Source organism: Polyodon spathula, chromosome 19, assembly GCF_017654505.1.
Source record: "Polyodon spathula isolate WHYD16114869_AA chromosome 19, ASM1765450v1, whole genome shotgun sequence".
In the NCBI taxonomy this organism is placed as follows: domain Eukaryota; kingdom Metazoa; phylum Chordata; class Actinopteri; order Acipenseriformes; family Polyodontidae; genus Polyodon; species Polyodon spathula.
The window spans coordinates 29,030,207-29,050,982 of record NC_054552.1 but is presented as its reverse complement, the minus strand read 5'-3'; the positions used below and the strand labels follow the sequence as shown (position 1 = coordinate 29,050,982).

The 20,776-nt window shown below is 36.8% G+C and overlaps 1 protein-coding gene across 1 annotated transcript; it reads left to right on the top strand.

Moving 5' to 3' along the window:
* Positions 1–565: 565 nt before the first annotated feature.
* Positions 566–20,470, top strand: LOC121294542 (leucine-rich repeat-containing protein 57-like). The gene is made up of 4 exons (XM_041218330.1): positions 566–797; positions 6,750–6,903; positions 19,872–20,004; positions 20,381–20,470. The coding sequence occupies exons 1-4, from the start codon at positions 566–568 to the stop codon at positions 20,468–20,470; spliced, it is 609 nt and encodes a 202-aa protein (XP_041074264.1).
* The last annotated feature ends 306 nt before the right edge of the window (positions 20,471–20,776 follow it).

The following is a 20,776-nucleotide window of genomic DNA, read 5'->3' as shown; positions in this document are numbered from 1 at the left end:
ATAAGTAGGACCATAAAGATAACAATTTAAGGTTACCAATTCATATGTGCAAAAGCTGCCTCGGTACATCTGCATAATATTATGTTTGCCCACTTCTTTTATAATATTTACTTTGTGAGTGCCAATGCGTGTCCCATATTTAGTAGAGGATAAATATGTAATTATTTTAACAGATTCCATATCTAACGATTCTGTTTCAGTGCAATCACGCAGAAATGAATAACTACATCCAAAAAGTGGCAATTTACCAACATCAGTGTTTTCTGAGCTTTGTGAAGATTTTACTATTGCTCAAATACTTGCAAACCTATAAATGGTGCACAAAGAAAGTACACACAAAGTATTTACAGCACATTATATTTACAGTGTACAAAAACACATTAACAGTATATACATTAATTATAAACAAGCATTGTGTTTCTTTGGTTTAGGTTCTGACTGAAGAAACAAGAGGAATTGGTTCTTGATCAAAACCAGCTTACTCTGTTACCCAGTGGCATTGGATCTCTCTGTCAAATAACCTACCTGAGCCTTAGCCATAATTCAGTCTCTATACTCCTGTCGGATGAACCTGATATCCTTACCTTCTTCTCTAAGGAAACTGAGACAACTACAGAAAACAGGAGCACGCAATAACCACATTGCCACGCTGCCCACTGAATTTGTGCAGCTAAAAGCTCTCCAGTGGTTAAACCTAGCCAACAATGAACTGAGTGATCTTCCAAAGAATTTCATGAACCTTGAAGTCTTGGCATACTTGAACTTGGATGGAAACACATTTCTGGAATCTCTGTCAGGTCAGTGATGTCAAAAATGTCACTACACCTATAATTTACATATTGGCAAACAAACTCTGCTTTTATAGCTGCAATACATTTATTAAAAGTGAGTGGAAAAATAACACTAGGAGTACTCTACCCTTTCCCTAATTTATTCATGTGAAGCAGCAGACCTCTTGTAGCTCAGAAAACACAAAGTTGTTTCTAATGATGAGGGTCTGTGTTAGAAGCACAGGGGGCACTTTATCTGTCATACCTTTAATTTCTACAACGTGTTCATAGGTACAAACACTGAAAATACAACTTTCTGACACATATAGGTCAGCTTCTGTTGATTAGAGACATACAAATATTCATACAGTGACTGGCCTAAAAATTTGAGATAATCAGAAATTCCACAGTTTACAATGTATGCGAGTATGAAGATGCAAGTGGTTACATGACATGTCATGTGATCTACGGCCAGACCTATAAAAGCTTTGTGAGACTTGTGTGCAACTATTCAGAAACACGCATGGGAAAGCAGAAGGATATGAGTTACTTTACAACAAGCTAGTGAGTGCCCTTGCAATTGCATGGACCAACTTGACCATCAGGAATGGCAACCTTTGCAGAAAACCACCACCGGAAAGAACACCTGCGGTGGCAAGTGGGTCCTGACGGACTGAACCTGCAACGTCAGCCAGTGTATTATACACCACTAGCTTGTTTTATTATTGTTTGTATACAGACCTTTCTGAACATGGGTTGGGAGGAGAACAAAGTGACACAGCTCTATTGTTTTTGGATTTCTCACAGTTAGAAAGATAGGAGGAGTGAAAAATTCTAATCCTATTTTCCACATAATCCAGACTCTGGTAAATCCTAGAACAAGAGCAATTAACACAAACATACAGAATGTGTGTGTGTGTGTGTGTGTGTGTGTGTGTGTGTGTGTGTGTGTGTGCGTATATATATAAAATCTGATATTTAAGAAATGACTCGATGCTAAACTACTTACCCCACAAATCTTACCCCACAAATCACATACGCTCCTGCTTGCACTAAGAGAACCACGCTTTTTTTTGTTTTTAAAGTTTATATATATATATTTGTTGTGTGTGTGTGTGTGTGTGTTAACAACAGTCATTGTTATGATTTATTGAGAAACAGCTTTAAAGTATACTAAATCAGATTATATGTTGACAATAAAATCTGATATTTAAGAAATGACTCGATGCTAAACTACTTACCCCACAAATCACATAAGCTCCTGCTTGCACTAAGAGAACCACGCTTTTTTTGTTTTTAAACATCATCAAAACACGCTCTAACAAGGTAAATTGTATTCATAGAATAAATATTCAGTGTTATTATTATTTATTGAAATTACTTTATCACAACTCAATTTTTTTTTTTTTTTTAAATGTATTAAAAAATGAAATAAATGCTTCCACGTTATTGTTTGTGGTCGATCCTTCAGTCATTTTTAGTCTTCGTGAAGAGCTACTGCTAGTGCAATGGAATTCCGGTTAATCTGCGAACAAGTCATCAGGGTCTGAAAAGCTAATGAATCCTGAAACAACACGAAACAGATCATTTATTACAGCCTATTTGAACTTGTTATTAGTAGTATTTATTTATTTACTTTGTAAACAGCATGGTTTTAAAATCTCTCAATTATATTTCCCTGCAGTTTTCTTGTATTTCTTTCTTACAAAGACCTCTTACGACACCTTCAGTCAGGGTTTGGAAATACAGCACGCCTCGATTTCGAGTATGGCTTTCGAATTCGGTAAACCACACGAACTATTTATTTATTTAGTATTTATTAGGTGTACTCACCTCAATGAAAGTTGTTATTTTTATTTCTTTTTTTTAGTAAAAAAAAAATAATCTTCACAAGAATCGATTCATATCGGACACGGGTATTTAAACGCTCATTCATCTCGTGACACGACCGCGAAAGCGTCAGATCCGCACTTGGCTGGGTTTAAGGAGTTCGTCCTTTGAATTGCAAAAAAAAAAACAAAAAAAAAAAAAAAAAAACGCATTGGTTCTCTACTTTTGGACTGAAAAACAATTGCTAGAACTTCGTTAAGTGAACATTATATTTATTAGGTTGCGTGAGATAAAACCCTGCATTTGTCTAGTGCAGTTGCGCGTAGTTCTCGTTCCTGTGTTGCCTACCATACTGTATGTTTGCAATAATGTGACATTGCTTTTTGTATTCTAGTTGCGCATGTTGTCTTAAAATATAGACTTTTTAAACTTGTGTTTGTAGCAACAGTCTATGAAATATACAGTAGATATATAGCAGCAGCCTATATATATATATATATAATATATATATATATATATATATATATATATATATATATATATTATATATATATATATATATAATACTTGCTTTGATGCATCTCTTAGGAAGCCTTGATCATGAAAGTTATTTAAAACTATATTAAAATATTCAGTTAACTGTTACACTGCTGGTAATGCTGTTTGCATGATTTAAATATATATTTTCAGTCTAGCCACCACCACTCAAAATGATTGGGTGAAATGTAAATTGAAAAGCAAAAGGCATTTAAAAGCTGGATGAATTTCTCTATTATATTTCCAAGCAGTGTTAATTCATGTTATTATGCATGGTGCCAGCTGTGTACTTCTATACGTTCTTCACGGCAACTGGGCTGATCAGTTTAGTTGGGCAGACTGTCAACTGCAGATTAACTCAATTGCAAAAATTTTTTATCCCATTGAAAGGCAGAATGAGAAAAGGTGCATCCATTAAGTTAAAAGATCCCATATGTTCCACACCCCCCAGTGACCTCAAATCTGCTCTTCCTTGTGGTTCTGCACACCAGGATTATAAGTAGGAAACCTAGAAGGCATGACCTCCAACAGGACCAGCACTAACACCATTAATCCTAGTGCCTCTGATTGGCATTACCACTGGACTTTGCTTTGTTCATAAAACATAAATAAAACATTTCTGTTGATAACAGGAACAGCCCCCAGAAAGAAACACATGTTTTCTGTATGTAAACAGAAGAATCCTCTTCACATCCGAGTCTGGACAGATAATGTGAGCAAACAGCCCTCTCCATACTGTGTTTATACATTTAAACATACAGGTATGAAGTATAAGATGAGTGTTTACTAAATTACATGATTAGTATTTCTTTGATAGTGTTTAAAAATAAGATATCCTTCTGCTTACACAGTTTTGCAATGCAGTGACACAGGCAATATGAGGTATATATGTAATTCTAGCATGGGGATATAAAATGATAATAAATGAATTTTAAGAATTGCTTATTACAGCAAAAAATACTATTAAGTGCACTTTGTTTACACATATTTGAATATGAAATATGCAGAATGGTTGATGGAAAAACAAAGCACAGCAGTAAGGCAGTGGAATATTTAGAAAAACAGTAACCTGATTGTGGTCCTGGAGCAGATAACAGTTTGTTGTGGGTTAATTAGAGTATTGTAATCCTCTTTTAGGCTGTAAGCACAGAGCTAACTTTGTGCCCAGTGCAGAATGACTGTGTTTCTTCTAGATGAATTGCAAGTGCAGTAACAAGGGGTTGCAATATGTGGTGTTGGCTCCTTATTTTGGCAAAATATGTGCATTGCTGTCCTTGATGATTTTATTGCAGAAGCTGAAGTGCAAGCTTTTGTTCTTTTACTGATTGTCAAAATGTTTGGGGGTGCAGCTAAAATGTGGTTTGGTAAAATTCAAAAGCCTGTGAAGAAACCGAGGGGAAAGAGAAGCAAGTGAGCTGCTAAAATACTGAAACATCAGAGAGAGAGGTTACTGAGGGAACTGGATGTAAACAAGGTGCTGCCATACTTGGTTTATGAGAAGGTGTTTTCCTTGGGGGAATACATGGAGATTCTGACCCAGGAGAGCAGCTGGAAAAGGGCCGAGGTGTTTCTTGATAAGCTCTCCTCGAAGGGCCCCACTGCTTTTTGTGCTTTTTGTGTTGTGCTGGAGGAGGTCTGTCCTCGTTTGCTTACCTGTTTTCTTCTGGAAGGTGATGGTGAGTTAAATGAATTAAAATCTCTCAAGATGAAATCTGTTTGCTGTTTGCACAGCTCTGTTACATGCAGTGTAATGCAGACACTTTATATGAGTGTGTTTCAATTTTTTCCTTCATTCTTCCTAAATTTACAGGTTTCAGACATGTGCTACAGCCTAAATGCTATGATGTATTTTACTGTTGCTGGCATTCTATTTCCATCCTATTCACAAGCCATATTTGTTTATAAATTTCAGCCAGGTCATTACCAATTGAAACTATATTTATCAGAAAACAATGCCTCAGTAACTGTTAAAAAAAAAAAAAAAGAAAAAAAAAGAATTTTAAGTAATTTAGTGTTTTCAATAACAAAGGTGATGCGTGATATAAAAGATAATGTCAAAGCACCCAGATCACAAATTGCATGGGAGGATGTTGTCTTATTGTCATAGTAACATGTACGCCCAACTGTAAATAATAAGGCTATAAACTCCTGCAGCCTATAACACAAAACCAGCTTCTGTAATAAAAAATACTTCCCAACTTCCTAGAGCTCGTTTGTAGAGAAAAGGACATTTTCAGGAAGGTGAGATGTTCTGGGCAGGATGGTGACACAAGACTACACATATTTAGGGCATGTCATATACAAAGCTATGAGAGAGATGGATTGGTCAGCATTATTGGAAGGCAGGACCCAGGTTCAATGCAGGGGATTAATCTGCTAATTTCACTCCATGATCAGCACAAGCAGATCTTCAATGTATTTCCATCTAATGTCATTACAGATTCTTTTATGGGTTCTTCTGGGTTATCCAGAGGGTTATTTTTGTATTAATTAATGACATTGCAAGTGAAACAGAATAATTGTGTAATAGGTGACACTTGTTCGTACTTCAGCTGTAGTATCTCTCGGTGTACAAGTATTTCCTTTTGATGAGTAAACTGTAGATTTTTAGGTTTTATGTTCAAATTGAGTGGAGAGAGTGGATGTGACTATTACCTTCTGCCCTCTCTTCCTCTCCTTCTCTCCAGGTTCGTATGTTGTATAGTTTTGTAGGACATTCCAGTGTGTACGAATGATACATTTTAAACTATTAATTTGCTAAACCATAAAAAAAAAAAAAAAAATGGCATCAGGTATTTATCACAAGTCCTCGGTTGCTGTGATTTTTTAATAATTGGCAAGTCTCCAGTTCTTGTTCTGCAGTTTCATTTTTCAGAGCATTCCAAGTAACGGAGGCATCGATGCCTCACAACGCACCACTGGGACTAATTTGCTTTTTGAAAAAAAAAAAAAAAACTACAAAAAAATGAGATTGATCCTCCATCTGGTTTGATGAAAGCAGATGCACTTCTAAAATTGTTTATTAAATGGAGAGAAAAAAAAATGCTCTGACAAGCTACTGAGGGCATGAAAGGAAAAAGAAGCCTGTATCCCTGGAACTACAGCTACTGCGCTGGCTGCTGTTACCTCTAGAAATGACTCTTGCCACTTTAAATCACCCTTGCACCCTGTAATCCATTGCTAACACTATAATGCAGTGTTAACCACTATAAGCCACTGCATCCAAATTAGAACATGCAAAAAATAGCCATTGCTGTGTGGAGATTAGAGTCCTAGCCAGCCATAGAGGATGGTCAAGATATTTCCTTTTAGCCCCTGCTGGCATGTTACTGTTTTTGTAGCCATTGAGTCCTGATAGCAGCAACTGGAATTCTTTTTCTTTTTATTTATTTATTTTGCAGTTATTCTCCATTACTGAACAATTGCAAAAAAATGAAGTTCTTCTTTGGAATATAGAATGCACATAAAATGAAAAGAAACAAAAGGTGTACCCAGGATTGTTCAATTTTAAGAACACTGAAAATCTTAGATGCTTCTGTTATTTTAAAACATGTGAATAAATCTATTTATATATATGTTTTTTTGTCTTCAGTATTTTTTCTGTATTTCCAGATCGAGTTCCAGGAATAAAAAAATCATCAATCAAAAACAAAAAGAGGGAAGAGGCGCGCATGGCCCCACATAATCAAGCAAATTTGAGGGAACAGTCTGTGGTGCAGCCGCCCACTTCTACTGTTGCTCTGCCAGAGCCCTCCATTGATCACAGGTAATATACTTCGTGCATCTTTTTTAATTGTACCTGAGGATTACACTAATGCAATTATATTTCTGTTAAATAGGTTGGGGCTCATCATCGTCTACTTGCTTGTGCATACCATATATTAACATAGTACAATGTATAATACTGTATTATTTAACTCAACTAACATGAATATTACATTTTAATGCATTCTTTGCATTGTCCACATGGTGGTGCTGTGGATTGTAATATTGTAACTATAGCACCTGGGAGTGCTTAACTTGAGCAGAAATGGGTTGTGTTTGAATGTGCAGCCTGTGTTATTGAACATCAGCTGCACTTTTCTGGCCACTTAGTATTTCAAACATGTTTTTATTTGTATCTGTGTTGTTGGGTCTCAAAATGTCTACAATAAAATAAGGGTAACCCTTTGCAAGTTATTTTAGCCTGCTGGCACCAATGCTGTAACAGCTCGTCCTTTATTAAACCTTCCAGCGCTTTGTGTGGGGTTTCGATTTTAAAAACAGATCATTGCAGAGCCATCTTTGCATCATGCGTGCCTGTGTTATTTTGAAGGGATGTAGTATCACCAATATTACTGGCTGTAGGTAGGGCACGTGATGGCAGGAATTCGCCTGGAAACATATTGGATAGAGTTGCGAAACTGATGCTGAACAAACTATTGCAATCCAATTGTATAGAGCGTGCCATTGCCTCTGCTTGTGGAGTTTGTTTCAGGAGCCTATGTACTTTAACTGGAATTCAGTTGCAGAAGATGTTCTCTCCTACCTCCAGGTCTTTATATATGTAAAGTAACAGTTGATGTCCACTCTAGTTGTGAAGTGATAGCTGGACAAGGTGCAGCCCCAGTAGCATGAAGCGATTGTTCTCAGACTGATCAGAGCCAGTTAGGAGCTGTCTGAGACACCTGCAGAGGGCTCTGTTAACCGCTTTACAGAGAAGGAGCTAGCTTTCTGGATAGGGAATGTTCTTTTCCAATATGAAAGGGTATAGAAGACTGATGAGAGGATCTAGGCAGAGTGCTTTTCTAATTAAATGTACCACTTACTGCATTTACCAGATTGACTAACATTCAGTATATTGTTCCGCTTGATAAATAGGTGCTGAATGAGGGTTCACTTGCCTATGGAACAAGTTGCCAGGGGTCATAGCCATTTCAAGACATTAACGGTGTGATCTGCTCAGCTATACTAGTTTTCCCATTTTTTGGTGTAGGATTTTCTTCTTGTAGCTTTAAGGTAAAAAAATAAGTAATAATAGAAAACCCAGAGTCTTGCTTTAGTCTGTTGGCTGCTTCAGTTCAACATTTCTACATAGAAAGAGCACTATAGGCAGTAGTAGTGTTATGAGGAACGTTTTGTTAAAGATTGTTTCTTAATATCAGTTTTAATAAATTAAGTCAAGCCATTCATGAAATATTTCTCAGCTGTTTTAGAGAGTTTGTTAATTGGCTCTTAGTTTAATAGACTGGTCCTGAGGATGTCTTTAAAGATTTGTGACTACAGCCTGTAGTAACTAGTAGTTCTACTTGAAAACAATACCATCTTACATCCACCAAGTGTCAGAATCTGTCGCCTTTTGCTCGAATGCTCTGTGATGACTTCTAATTGTGATACAGTGTTGAACTTTGTGTATAAACAAATGAACAATGACACAAAAAGCACTGCACAGAAGTTGTCTTTCAGAACCATGACATCGGTGATGCATGCTTTAGCACGGTGCTGGATTTGGCATGAATGATGGATCCCTTCGCATTCTAAGCTCTTTATCTTCAGAGAAGCACTGTAGAGGGTGTGACTTTTTAAGCCCTTTGTAATAAAATTAAAGACAAATACTACAATGGTTTCACTGTACAGTATCATCATTTGGCAATATGAGAATGAATCCAAGGTTCTAATTAAAGATGCATGTCCTAGTAGTGAGTATAAATCTGAAAGAACACTATCTCCACAGGGGAAGGGCTGAGTGGAGGCGTTGGGATGTAGGTTACTGTAGATGTGGGTTTCAAACACCAGCTCACATCTCCATTTATAACAGTTGATCCAGGACATGTTCTCTTTTTGTGCTTTGAGGCAGAATGGTGCAAACAGCCCAAGGCATGTGTTTCCCCCCAAGCTTGAAGAGAGGCTGTGTGCCACAGACCGTTAAAGACGTATCTTTGTGTCTGTCAGCAAGGGCAGTGGGAAGTGTGCAGGGTTAGGAGACATGGAGACTGTGTGCAAGGAGCTTCAGGAAAATTGTATGTATATAATATATATATATATATATATATATATATATATATATATATATATATATATATATAGTATATATTGATATATATATATATATATATATTATATGATGTTGTCTATATACACCATTGCAGCTTGTGATATATATGTGGTTTTCTTTTGTTGTAATTAGCAGGGCTGGCACCAGGTTTGTACAGATTGTACACAGTATATAGTAATACAGTTTATCATGAATATGCTTCTTTTGCAACATTTAGGTGTGCGTTTATTTTTATGTACAGGCCATGCTCGGCTGAAAAGACCTAGTTTCTGACCCATGTTTCTTATGTAATGTTACTAAATGGTGTAAGAGTGTAAGTTAAACGAAAAAGTGAATATAAGTCAATTGCACATTGTATTTGTTTATTCATTTCTGTTCTAGTAAAACTAGGGCAGTAAATGCCTCAAGATTTTAGTGCTTGGCATTCGCATTTATAGTATGTTTGTGTGTGTGTGTGTGTGTGGGGGGGGGGGGGGGGGGGTTCAAACATCTCGCTCTGTCAGCAGAACAGTCAGCACTCGTTTCATATAAACTCAGAGCTGCAGAGAAAAAAAAAACAAACCTGTCTTATACCCAAGATCCCTAGTGGTTCTCTGCATCTCTTTCATTTTCTGTTTGAAAGCAGTAAAGTCCCTTGAGATTCTTAATCTGTACTACTCTTGTTTTCATATTTCAAGAACACTATTAGCACAAGGTTTAGCCTTTCTAAGTGTTGTGAATATGCAAGTACGAAATGTCCCATGCTGCTGCTTTTTCAAGGTCAAGTTATTTTGAATTGCAGTTGGTGTTCAGGTGTTGCATTGCTTTAATACGGCTTCAAGCTGGAGTTTACTACACTGCTTATTTCACTGTATAAATATGCAGTGAATATTATTGTCAAAATGTTTACAGTGGTATACAGTATTACTAGCATCCAGAAAGCAGCATACTTTAATTCCCAGAAAGAAAGCTAAATTCAAATAAATTCAACGAAGCTGTGTTGCACTTAGTTGCAAATACTCTTTTCATACATTGTTTTTGGCTTATTATTTTGATAGCAACACATTTGTTTCCTTTTCTTTTTTATGTAGATTTTGTTTTGACTTAAGTTATTACTTTTTCATTCTGAGGCATCCATCCAGATAGCTTTTTAGAGTCAGCACAGGATTTTAACAGTCTTATTGTATTGTAGTATTGCAATTATTTAAGAGACATTGTGACACAGTACAAATACATGTAAAACTGTTAATGTTAAAAAACGAGAAGCAAACAAAGAAAACCTTGAATAATGTTAACTAGCAGTTTGGTTATAGACTGAAGTAAACCCTTTGAATAACTCTTTGAAACTGTGAATATATAGAGCAGGGGTGGCCAACCCTGGTCCTGGAGAGCCACAATCCTGCAGGTTATCTGGATAGCCCTGGTCCTGGAGAGCCACAATCCTGCAGGTTTTCTGGATAGCCCTGGTCCTGGAAAGCCACAATCTGCAGGTTTTTTGGATAGCCCTGGTCCTGGAGAGCCACAATCCTGCAGGTTTTCTGGATAGTCCTGGTCCTGGAGAGCCACAATCCTGCAGGTTTTCTGGACAGCCCTGGTCCTGGAGAGCCACAATCCTGCAGGTTTTCTGGAGAGCCGCAATCCTTCAGGTTTTCTGGACAGCCCTGGTCCTGGAGAGCCACAATCCTGCAGGTTTTCTGGACAGCCCTGGTCCTGGAGAGCCACAATCCTGCAGGTTTTCTGGACAGCCCTGGTCCTGGAGAGCCACAATCCTGCAGGTTTTCTGGACAGCCCTGGTCCTGGAGAGCCACAGTCCTGCAGGTTTTCTGGATAGCCCTGGTCCTGGAGAGCCACAATCCTGCAGGTTTTCTGGATAGCCCTGGTCCTGGAGAGCCACAATCCTGCAGGTTTTTTGGATAGCCCTGGTCCTGGAGAGCCACAATCCTGCAGGTTTTCTGGACAGCCCTGTTCCTGGAGAGCCACAGTCCTGCAGGTTTTCTGGCTCTCTTTAAATCTTCAACGGCTAAAGACCTGGAATTGTTTTTAGGGTTGATCAATTAAGAAAATAATTGATTCAATGATGTTATTGAGAACACAGATAGAGTGAAAATCAGAGACCCAGCGGCTCTCCAGGACCAGGCTTGGCCGCCTCTGATACAGAGGATACTGTCGCCAAATAACCGACAAGTCCCTAAAGTGCCATTATCATGAGTGAAATCAACGCAGCACTCCATGCTCAGGAACGATGTCTATGAAAAACTTATTCCACGCTCTCATACACATGTTTTTGATGCCAGAAATGTTCCTTGTACACTCTGGGAAAGGCAGGGAAATTTTGCATGGATTTTTCTGTTCAAATGAACTTGCCCTAGACTAATGAGCATTGTATTTGGCTTTGCTTAGTTATTTATATCTACTATTGTTTCTCGAATCTTTCCCCCCACTAACTGTACAGCTATGGCCAAACATTTTGCATCACCTAGAATTTTAGGATTTAGACAAAAAAAACTATATGAACTTCACTTTTATTTAACATCATGTAATCAAAGAAATTACAAAACGATATCGTGAAAGTCTACCGGAAGCCTTAACAGGAGCACAGTGTTTCATGTTAAATTGAGACATTTTTCATCTTTTGTCAGTTTTCATAAGTGTATAGAAAACTACAAGGCGGTATGTAATTCAATATGTTAACATAACATTATTCAGCAGGTTTCATTTGACTTTATGAAGCAAAATTAGTTAATTCTATTGGGTGATGCAAAACGTTTGGCCATAGCTTGTATGTAGCTTTCTGATGGCTCACCAGATTTCCCAGCTGGATTTGATTGCTGAGGCATGTTTAGTTAGATCAAACAATTAGGTAGACACATAGCTCCTGCTGAGTTTTTTTGTCGTTTACCTTGAAATGTAATTGCAATTTAAGATCTTCATCGACCAGTATAAATATCTGGCTGTTCAATGATGTTGCATCTTCGTCTCTCCAGCACTTAATTAGCAAGTGATTAGCTCTGCATGTCAAGGGATTGATTTGAACCCAGTAGGGGCTTTCAACTCATATGCTTTTTAACTGATTAGGGGCTGATCCAGTTTCAGGGGTTTACAGCATGCTGTTTATGATAACGTCATTCCAGCACAATTGCAGGCCAACTGGCTTCCTTTGCGTGTTGAAAGGGTTAAGGCAAAATAAAAGGAAAAAAAAAACTCTTTTTTTTGGCCATATTTACTAAGCAGCTGTGTAAATAAAATTTAAAAAGTGCTTACTTCGATCAAACCTACGACATCCACTGACTCCCAGCTCAGACAGTGAATTAGTATACTGAGCAAAACACAACAGACCTGACCAATCTGTGGCACCCCAATACATCACTACCCTGTCTAGACTGACAATTTACACACGTGCTTGACAGTGCCTCACCCTAAACGACATATTGAGAAACATTTTGTGAACTTTAAAAATAATTGCACCGTTGGTTCCATACATCTGAAACATGCTGCATTTATATTTATACTGATATATATATGACTTATATATATATATATATATATTATATATTGATATATATATATATATATATATATATATATATATATATATGTTAGAGCATTGTATAACCAAAGGTTTGATAACAGGAGGTAAATCCGTCATATTAAATAAACACTACAGTGCAGAGAACTAATTGCCGTGGTAATCTTACAATCCCCATTGAGCACAGATGCTATTGAGAACTTGTAACTAATATATGGAGGGAGCAGACTTTTTGTGTCACACAGCACTACAAGCATAGGTACAAAAAATTAATAATATGTAGTGAAATACTACTTAATATAAATCAATTGCAAAATCTTTTTCCTGAAATGAGATCTACATTATATTAAATGCCACCTTTTGCATTTACCAAATCCCCTTTAGCTGTCAGTGTTATCATGGAAAGGCTAGGACGCTACCAGCACTTCAGTTAGGGCAGCTGCCTGGCTGTGCTTCTATTTCTCTGGAGCAGCTGACCCACAAGCATTTTAATATACTGTACTTCTTCTTTAAACAGGGTTATGCAAGTACAGTAAGCAGATTCTCTTGTCTGTCTGACCAGCAGATTGCCAAAGAGTTAGCAGGTAATCATTGATTGATGATGGATTACAGGTTTTTGTTCTTCCCCTCCCATGCAAGTGTATTACAGAGTCTTGCTTTTCGACTGTGCCAGTGAGAGCTAACGGTCTGTTAAATAGGGAAGAAACAGAACAGGTTGATGCGATTTTCCTTTTAGAACTCAACTAACTGCTTCATTCATCCCAGTCGTCAGGGATCGCCCCCCTACTGGCGAGAGAAGCAAGGTTTGGTCTCTATTCTTTTCCAGCCGAGGGCCTCTTTTATTGTACTGATTCTGCTTTTTCATTTGGGGGACAATATTCTGGGCTGAGACCCCTCTCAAATCGTTTAACTTGTGCTGTTATTATAACTTGAGATCCTACAAATAGCTGGAATCTCAGCAACCCAGTCTCTGTAAGGAGTTTCAGATTGGAAAGAGCAAAACCAAAACCCTGACACTAAATATTTAACACTGAAAAGAAGAGAGGTACAATATTAGCCTATTTGCTGAGATCATTTTTGAAAACGTCTCCGCTCCCCCTTTTGCGTTTTTGTTCTTGTTCAGGACTGTAGGTCTGTGACGTTCAGTGCGGTTTAATAAGGTGTTAGCAGAGAAAACAATGCATGTGTCCTGAATGTAATCGAATGGATTAACAGTCTATCCTAAGAGCTAACGAGATTAGAGTGTCATTGTGTGCACAGGGCACTCTGGCATGGTACCTTTTGTTGAACTCCTTGGGGAGTGTCTGTCCTGTCAGTTCCTCTATGCTAGAAATGGCGTTCTGATGGTGAGCGAGGGAGACGCAGGAGAGGCGGATGCCAGGGAATAAAAATTGCATGATTACCTACACTGGCTTATGGTGTGGAATTGGAGAAGCGGTGGACAAAATGAAATACCAGAAATATCTGACCGTTCTGCAAATGGCTCTGGGAGTGACAGCCTCAAACAGAAACAGTCTCCTTCCTTATAAAAGACGGATGTGGTGAGTATGTATTTCAGTGGATAAATATGGGATGTAGAAAAATAAAGCAGCTGTTTCAGTGTTATCTGATGATGAAAGGAACGCACACAGAGTCAATCTGTCATTGTGCTCCGTTCAAACCGCTCAATTAGCTTGTTACCTCCTGGCAGCTGAAGCTTCTTTTTTCTTCCTTTTGATAAGATGCAGAAAAAGCCTGCTTTGTTTGTTTTCCTTGATTTTGTATTTAGATTTGTAGATCTGTTTACAGAAGACAGTGTATTGGTATATACTGTACGTATGAGGATTGTCAGTATGCACTGCTCTATAAGACTGAACCAATATGTATAGTGTAATTATACTTTATATCTCATTATTTAATTGGTACCTGTGAAGCAAAATAAAATGTATATAATAAATTGATGTATAAAATTAAAAAAATCCAGAAATAATAATGGACAGCATTATATTGATAACATGTTAAATATGCTAAATGGTGCTGTATTCTAACATAAAATGTACTTGATGTGTTTATAAACACATTGTCCATAAACATATACATTTTTATGAATGTATACTATATTCATAATTTTTGTTTATTAACACAAGTACCAGTATTTTATATATGCATCTTAAAAAAAAAAAAAAATCCAAACTGAAATTTCGCTGCTGTCTTAAAATATTAATTAATTCTGTATTTCAAAAATTTATATAAATAAAATATGGCATAAAAGACGGTTTCCTCCAGTGTTTTTCTTTATTTTCTCAAGTTCGTAGGTTTATCAGTTCGTGTACAACAGGTCTTAGACAGCACGGTGGCCAGACCATTTTTAAAAGTATTCATGTAATCCCCGTGATGTACAGTGTCTCAAACAAAAGTGTGCGTGCCGTGCAAAGCACATTAAGAGAATATAAGTAACACCTTTCGTGTTTCTATCATTCAGTGCTAACCTGAAGGCATTACCTGGACCAGTCAATACATATTGTTCATTATAGCCATTTCTAGTAATGAATTATTTTGAATGGGTTCCTTGATTCTATTCCAAGTTGAAATAATATGTGCCCTGGAAAGAAAGCATATGCTATTTCCACACACTGTGCCTGTTACCTTCCTATTTCAGGATTGCCTAAGATACCGTTGGGTGTTTCTGAGCCAAATAGATTGGGTTTTACTTCCTCTAGGGCTGTCCCTTCTGCTGAGATATGCTTGGTGACAGATTCATCATTTTGACACTTCTTTCTAAAACAAAGACCAGCTGAGCCCTCTGGTGCTCACAATTTGTCAGAAACTTATTTTTTCGTTCTTGTTATGGCTGAAGAAAGAAAAGTACAAAAAATCTTACACCTGTTTTTGAATAATATCGTATCAGTTGGGAATCAACTTCCTAATTATGTTCACGTGTCTGCTTTTAGCATGCAGTGTATTAAGATCAGTGCTATGTGTAATGACGTGTGAATTCTCCATTAACAGCATGTAATGATTTGTAATGTCACCAAGCACAGTAATATATTGCAATTTGAAATCACCATCCTTTTCTACCACAGCTTGCTTTAATTCCCTTTTAGAAGGTTTATGCTTTAACATAGAAGATTAATATGTGCCTCAGATAATCTGGTACCTCTCCTCCAGATGGGGTACAAATAAGTATCTTTTTTTATTTTACAAAAAGTTGTTTGGAGAAGTTAGTTTCCACTCAATTAAAGATGTAATCTGCAGAGATGAATTAACCTATGTGATTATGCATAGCCTGGCTACCTGACAATGCAGGTGCCGAGCAGGTGTTTTTCCTGCAGCATTTCAAACACTGTCCTTTTCAGTTACGATGAGTTAATCGTCAACACCTAGGTTCAGTGTTTATAGTTCATTAACTTTGTTACACTGCCATTTGCTCCTGGTTTATGATACAGAATCGTGTGCCTTTATTTCAGAGAGGTTCATCAGAGTTTATGTGAGGATTCAATATAGAGATGGAGGCTTTTCCAAACACTCTTTCCCCAATAGTAGCAAACTGACCGTGCAGTTTAAGGAACTTCAGGAAACCATGCTATTTGCTTTACAGATAACGCAGGCTGTGTATTATAATGCTGTAAGTCCATCACGGGAATCTAATGGAGAATTAATTCTAATCAGATACCAGGAATTAAACACTTTGTTATTTTTTTATTATATATATGTGTGTGTGTGTGTGTGTGTGTGTGTGTGTGTGTGTGTGTGTGTGTGTGTGTATATATATAATATATATATATATATATATATATATATATATATAGTACAGAGAATATAGCCGAAGATTTCGTCTAAAGCAGTAGTGAGGAAAATATAGAGATATATATCATTTAGTAATTACATTCCAATGTAAGTATTGAAATCATAACTCTATACATCTTATATATATATATATATATATATATGTATATGCATATGTATATATTTCTTAAGGGATAATGGCCTATTACCGCGTGTGACACAAGGTAATAATGAATCACCCAAGCCAGAGACTGGAGGTCGGGCATTATTTTAACAAGGGCGTTCCAGTCATTCTAAATTGTTCCCGCACAGGTCAGTAAGATTCCATTCGGTTGTTGTCCATGGTATGAATATACAAAATATTCATCTAAGTTAGTTAAGGTATATATTTATATATATATATATATATATATATATATATATATATATATATATATATATATATATATATATATATATATATATATTTTTTATTTTTTTTTTTTTTTTTTTTTATGGTCTTTTGTCCGAAACGTCCTGAATAAGTTATTTTTAAAATCATTTTAACATTTTGTGTGCATCCACGTAAGTGCACATTTATTTGAACACTCCATTGCTTCTGTTGTTTTGATTTGCTGTGCCTATGAAATCAAACCACTGGAACTGAAAATGTTGGAAAATTGTCAAAATAGGGAAATTAGTGACTTAATTGATTTAATTTAATTGATGAGTTTAATAAGCCACTCATGCAATTCATTTAAAATGGTAAGAGAAAAGTAACACAAAGCCACAAATGGTAAAATGCATGGGACATGTTTAAGATGCCTTCTTAAAGCACAAAGTGATCTAACATATTCACACATGAGTGCCTGTTGTTTCTTCACTCAGAGGTTTTCATGCAGCTAGGTATATAAAGGATATCAATGAAAATGTTCTAGTACATATGCACACTACAGTCATTGTATTACGTGCAATACTATATGTTTCATAGATATCTTAATCTGTGTATATGCAACTACCAAATTATTAATGTCACTGCTCCTTGTAAAAGACTTGCTTGCACAACAGTCTCTCAGTGTTCTTGTGTGCCCAGTAGTTTCCTGTTAAGTGGAGGAGGATGACGCGACCTACACTGCAGCTTCATACCACGCAGACTGATTCTGCAGCACAACTCATCCTCCCACATCTATCAACCCTTCATGTGACTAATGCAGCCATTCCTTTACATGAAGCCTTAGCGACTGAGCACTACCTTAGTGTTCATTGCACAAACTGAACGCCTTTTTTAAATTTTATTCAAAATGCCAAGTCGTGCATGCTTTTACCAGCAATGCAAAGTTAATTGCAAAGTCAAACTAGAATCATGTAATCCAGTATCACCAGCCATTTGTGAAAACCAGTGCAGGCACATATATAGTGTCCTCAGAATAACGTAATAAACACACAGTAAGTGAAAAGCAATTAATTATATTTTTTTAAAAATAATGGCTTTTGTATATAAATCTGTAGAAAATCCCACATGTTGAAAATGAAAGAATTCATGAACTTACCACAAAAGCTTTTCAAGATGGCTGTTGCCTTTTTTTGCAGTTTTTTTGTCTTCATTTTTAAGTAGGCTACTCTATTATAGGAAGACCTCTGTGGTTTCAAACAGTAATTATAATTTTTAATCGCAAACCTACAGTAATTAACTATATTAAGAAAGTGATTATCTACCTAGAATTATTAGCAGGTCATTGTTGGATCAATGGTTTCCTTGGCCAGTTGTACTTTCAGAAAGGTGATGACAGAGGCTATTTTTTACCTAGTTGCGGTTCACAGATATATGCATTAGGAACCAACTTTGTACCTAACTGTATAATTCTAAAAATGTTATCCAAATTGGATAATCAGTTCTATTACTATCGTGAGAGCGTTGAAAACAGAATCGGCTTGCTGTACTATGACCTTAACCTGGAGCTCAAATGTCAAAGGATTCCTACAATACCTGTAGATGCCTTAGTCAACCTGAGTGACAGTGTCCTCCAAAACCCACTTAGTTTGTGAGTTATGGAGTGTGAAAGACGGTCGGAGACATAGGGGGCGCATAGACGGACTGACGGACAGAAAGCATAATTTTAGTATTCTACTTTGCTGGCTGCGGATAATTATCAATTGCTTCCCCCCTTAGGTGCTTCTGTAAAATATGACGTACCTTCTTTGAGTGACGATCTGTGAAAGTACCTTGAGTTGGTTTTGTTATTTAGGGTACACCATTCTGAGTAAACTAAAGTGTAATAAGATAACCTTTCATCCTACGATCACTGAACCAGAAAGGGCAGAATTAGATTTGATTGTAATTGCTGCTGTTTCAGTCGTACAAATTGACTTCTGATACCCTAGGGGTTTTATTCCAATTACTGAACATCTCATTGCATTCCCCTTTTATTTCTAGTCGGTCGCATCATTAAAATAAAGAATGGCAAGAGGCTATTGTTTTGATTCTAGTTGTAATATACTATTAAAGTAAGTCTGTTCAGAGTGTGGCATGTGTTGCTATCAAAGAAGAGGAGACTGAATGGTGTAGCAACTACCCAAAAGGAAAACTAGAAAGTGGTGAATGGATGTATCAGAGGGATGGGTATTTATTTGTGCCAGAGGTGTGCGCATTGTTCTTTTTATCTTTTTTTTTTTAACCGACAGGAATGTTTTACATCATTCGTGATACTTGAAACAATCTCCGATTTCCTTTTCGCCTACATGCTGTATATGATCTATTCTCTTAAAAACGGGTATTCATACAGTATATTGTAGCAAAGGCAACGCGGCATTGCCAGGAACTGCATTGCTATAAATATAACATTGTCTTGCACTGTTGAAAGCACAGGCACTTCCTCGCTCTTTGTGTTTGCAGCTTAATGAACACCAACTAAACACACAGTCTTGACGACTAACCTCTGTGATGGTTTCCATCCATATAAAGAACATGCTGCGATTGCTGTTAAAATCAAAGAAAGCCCTTCAGCTGAGATAAAAAAAAAAAAAACCAGAAAAACAGTTGTATCCAAAACAGTTCTGTCCAACTTGAAATATAGTCTGGTCATAGAGCTGTTTTAGAGAATACTGTACATGGAGTTCCTGCATTTGATTCCATGTGGGTTTTCTGAAGCTATTTAATAATCTTTTGCTGGAACTTGATATCGCATGCTTTAAAAAGAAACTTTGAAAGAATAATAGGTGCAGCAGTTAGAAAGGCATGTTCTTTGTCTAGTTTGACTCTAGGCATACTGGTGACATTAAAACCAATTATGCACACTTGAATCAAATGCCGTTCTATTCAATAGGGAATATTGCCCTTTTTAAAAGAAGGTATTTGTATGTTTTTCATATTCTCATTCATGCTGGTAGCATGTTTCAAGGGTCTTAATTCTTTGCAGTAAAGCTGATTTCATGCTTTTGTTTTGTGTCGTAGGGTAACTCCAAGCTCAGATATCTCCAATGCTGGTGCCTCTTCTGGAAGTCAGGGTAAACCTTCCTTAAGACGGATCAAAGGCCGCATCCACAGAAGCAAAAGCCTAGATAGTATTGAGCTGCTTGACTCCAATGTAAGTACACTATTTTTTAAACTGAAGCTTGAAATAAGTCACGTAGAGGATGGTTTTGTCCTTCACAATAAGAAATCGGTTCAATTGCAAAACAGTGAAGAACTTGTAACACAAAAGGCACAGAGGAAAATCACCTTTTGGTGTTCAAGTTATTTTTTTACACTCCTTGAAAAGTATGCTGTCAGGATTTATTAGAATTTTACAAAAGCAGTTTTTAATATTGAAAATTTTCCAGCATCCTACTTCTTCAAAATATCTCCACCGATTTTCCACTGTTTTTAGCTGACTGTAGAATGTCACTTCTACTTGACTCATGAGAATGGTTTGCTATAAATCTTATGCATTTCTGGTATTTTTATCTCATTCTTTTTCTTAGGTGGTAGCAAGACAGAAAAAGGGAGTAGCTGATTCTGTTCTGATTAGTTTTTTCACTAGTAAAGGGATGATTGTGGAATCATATGCGTGATTGCTTGTTTTCTGAGGTTTGACCTGAAAATGTACTGACCATATGCTTAGTGAAGTTGTTAGTCTGCTACAAAGTTACCTATTTTGTGTTAGATTAGTATTTTAATATGAGACAGATTGTTCCACACCTACACACAACAAACACACAAAAACAAATAAACAGAAAACGCATCTATATTCACAAATTTAAGCACACGCACACACCAATGCAAATAAATGCAAACATGCACACTAATACACCTATTTCCTTAATTCCATATTATGTATTTAAAGCACAGGGAAGATAAATCTGCCAAATAAATTCTAT

Coding starts and splice junctions, on each gene's coding strand:
- LOC121294542 (XM_041218330.1), top strand. CDS start 566: ATGAACCTGATATCCTTACCTTCTTCTCTAAGGAAACTGAGACAACTA. Junction 6,904..19,871: donor GAGCCCTCCATTGATCACAG/GTAATATACTTC, acceptor TTTGTGTCGTAG/GGTAACTCCAAGCTCAGATA. Junction 20,005..20,380: donor TTGAGCTGCTTGACTCCAAT/GTAAGTACACTA, acceptor TCTTTTTCTTAG/GTGGTAGCAAGACAGAAAAA.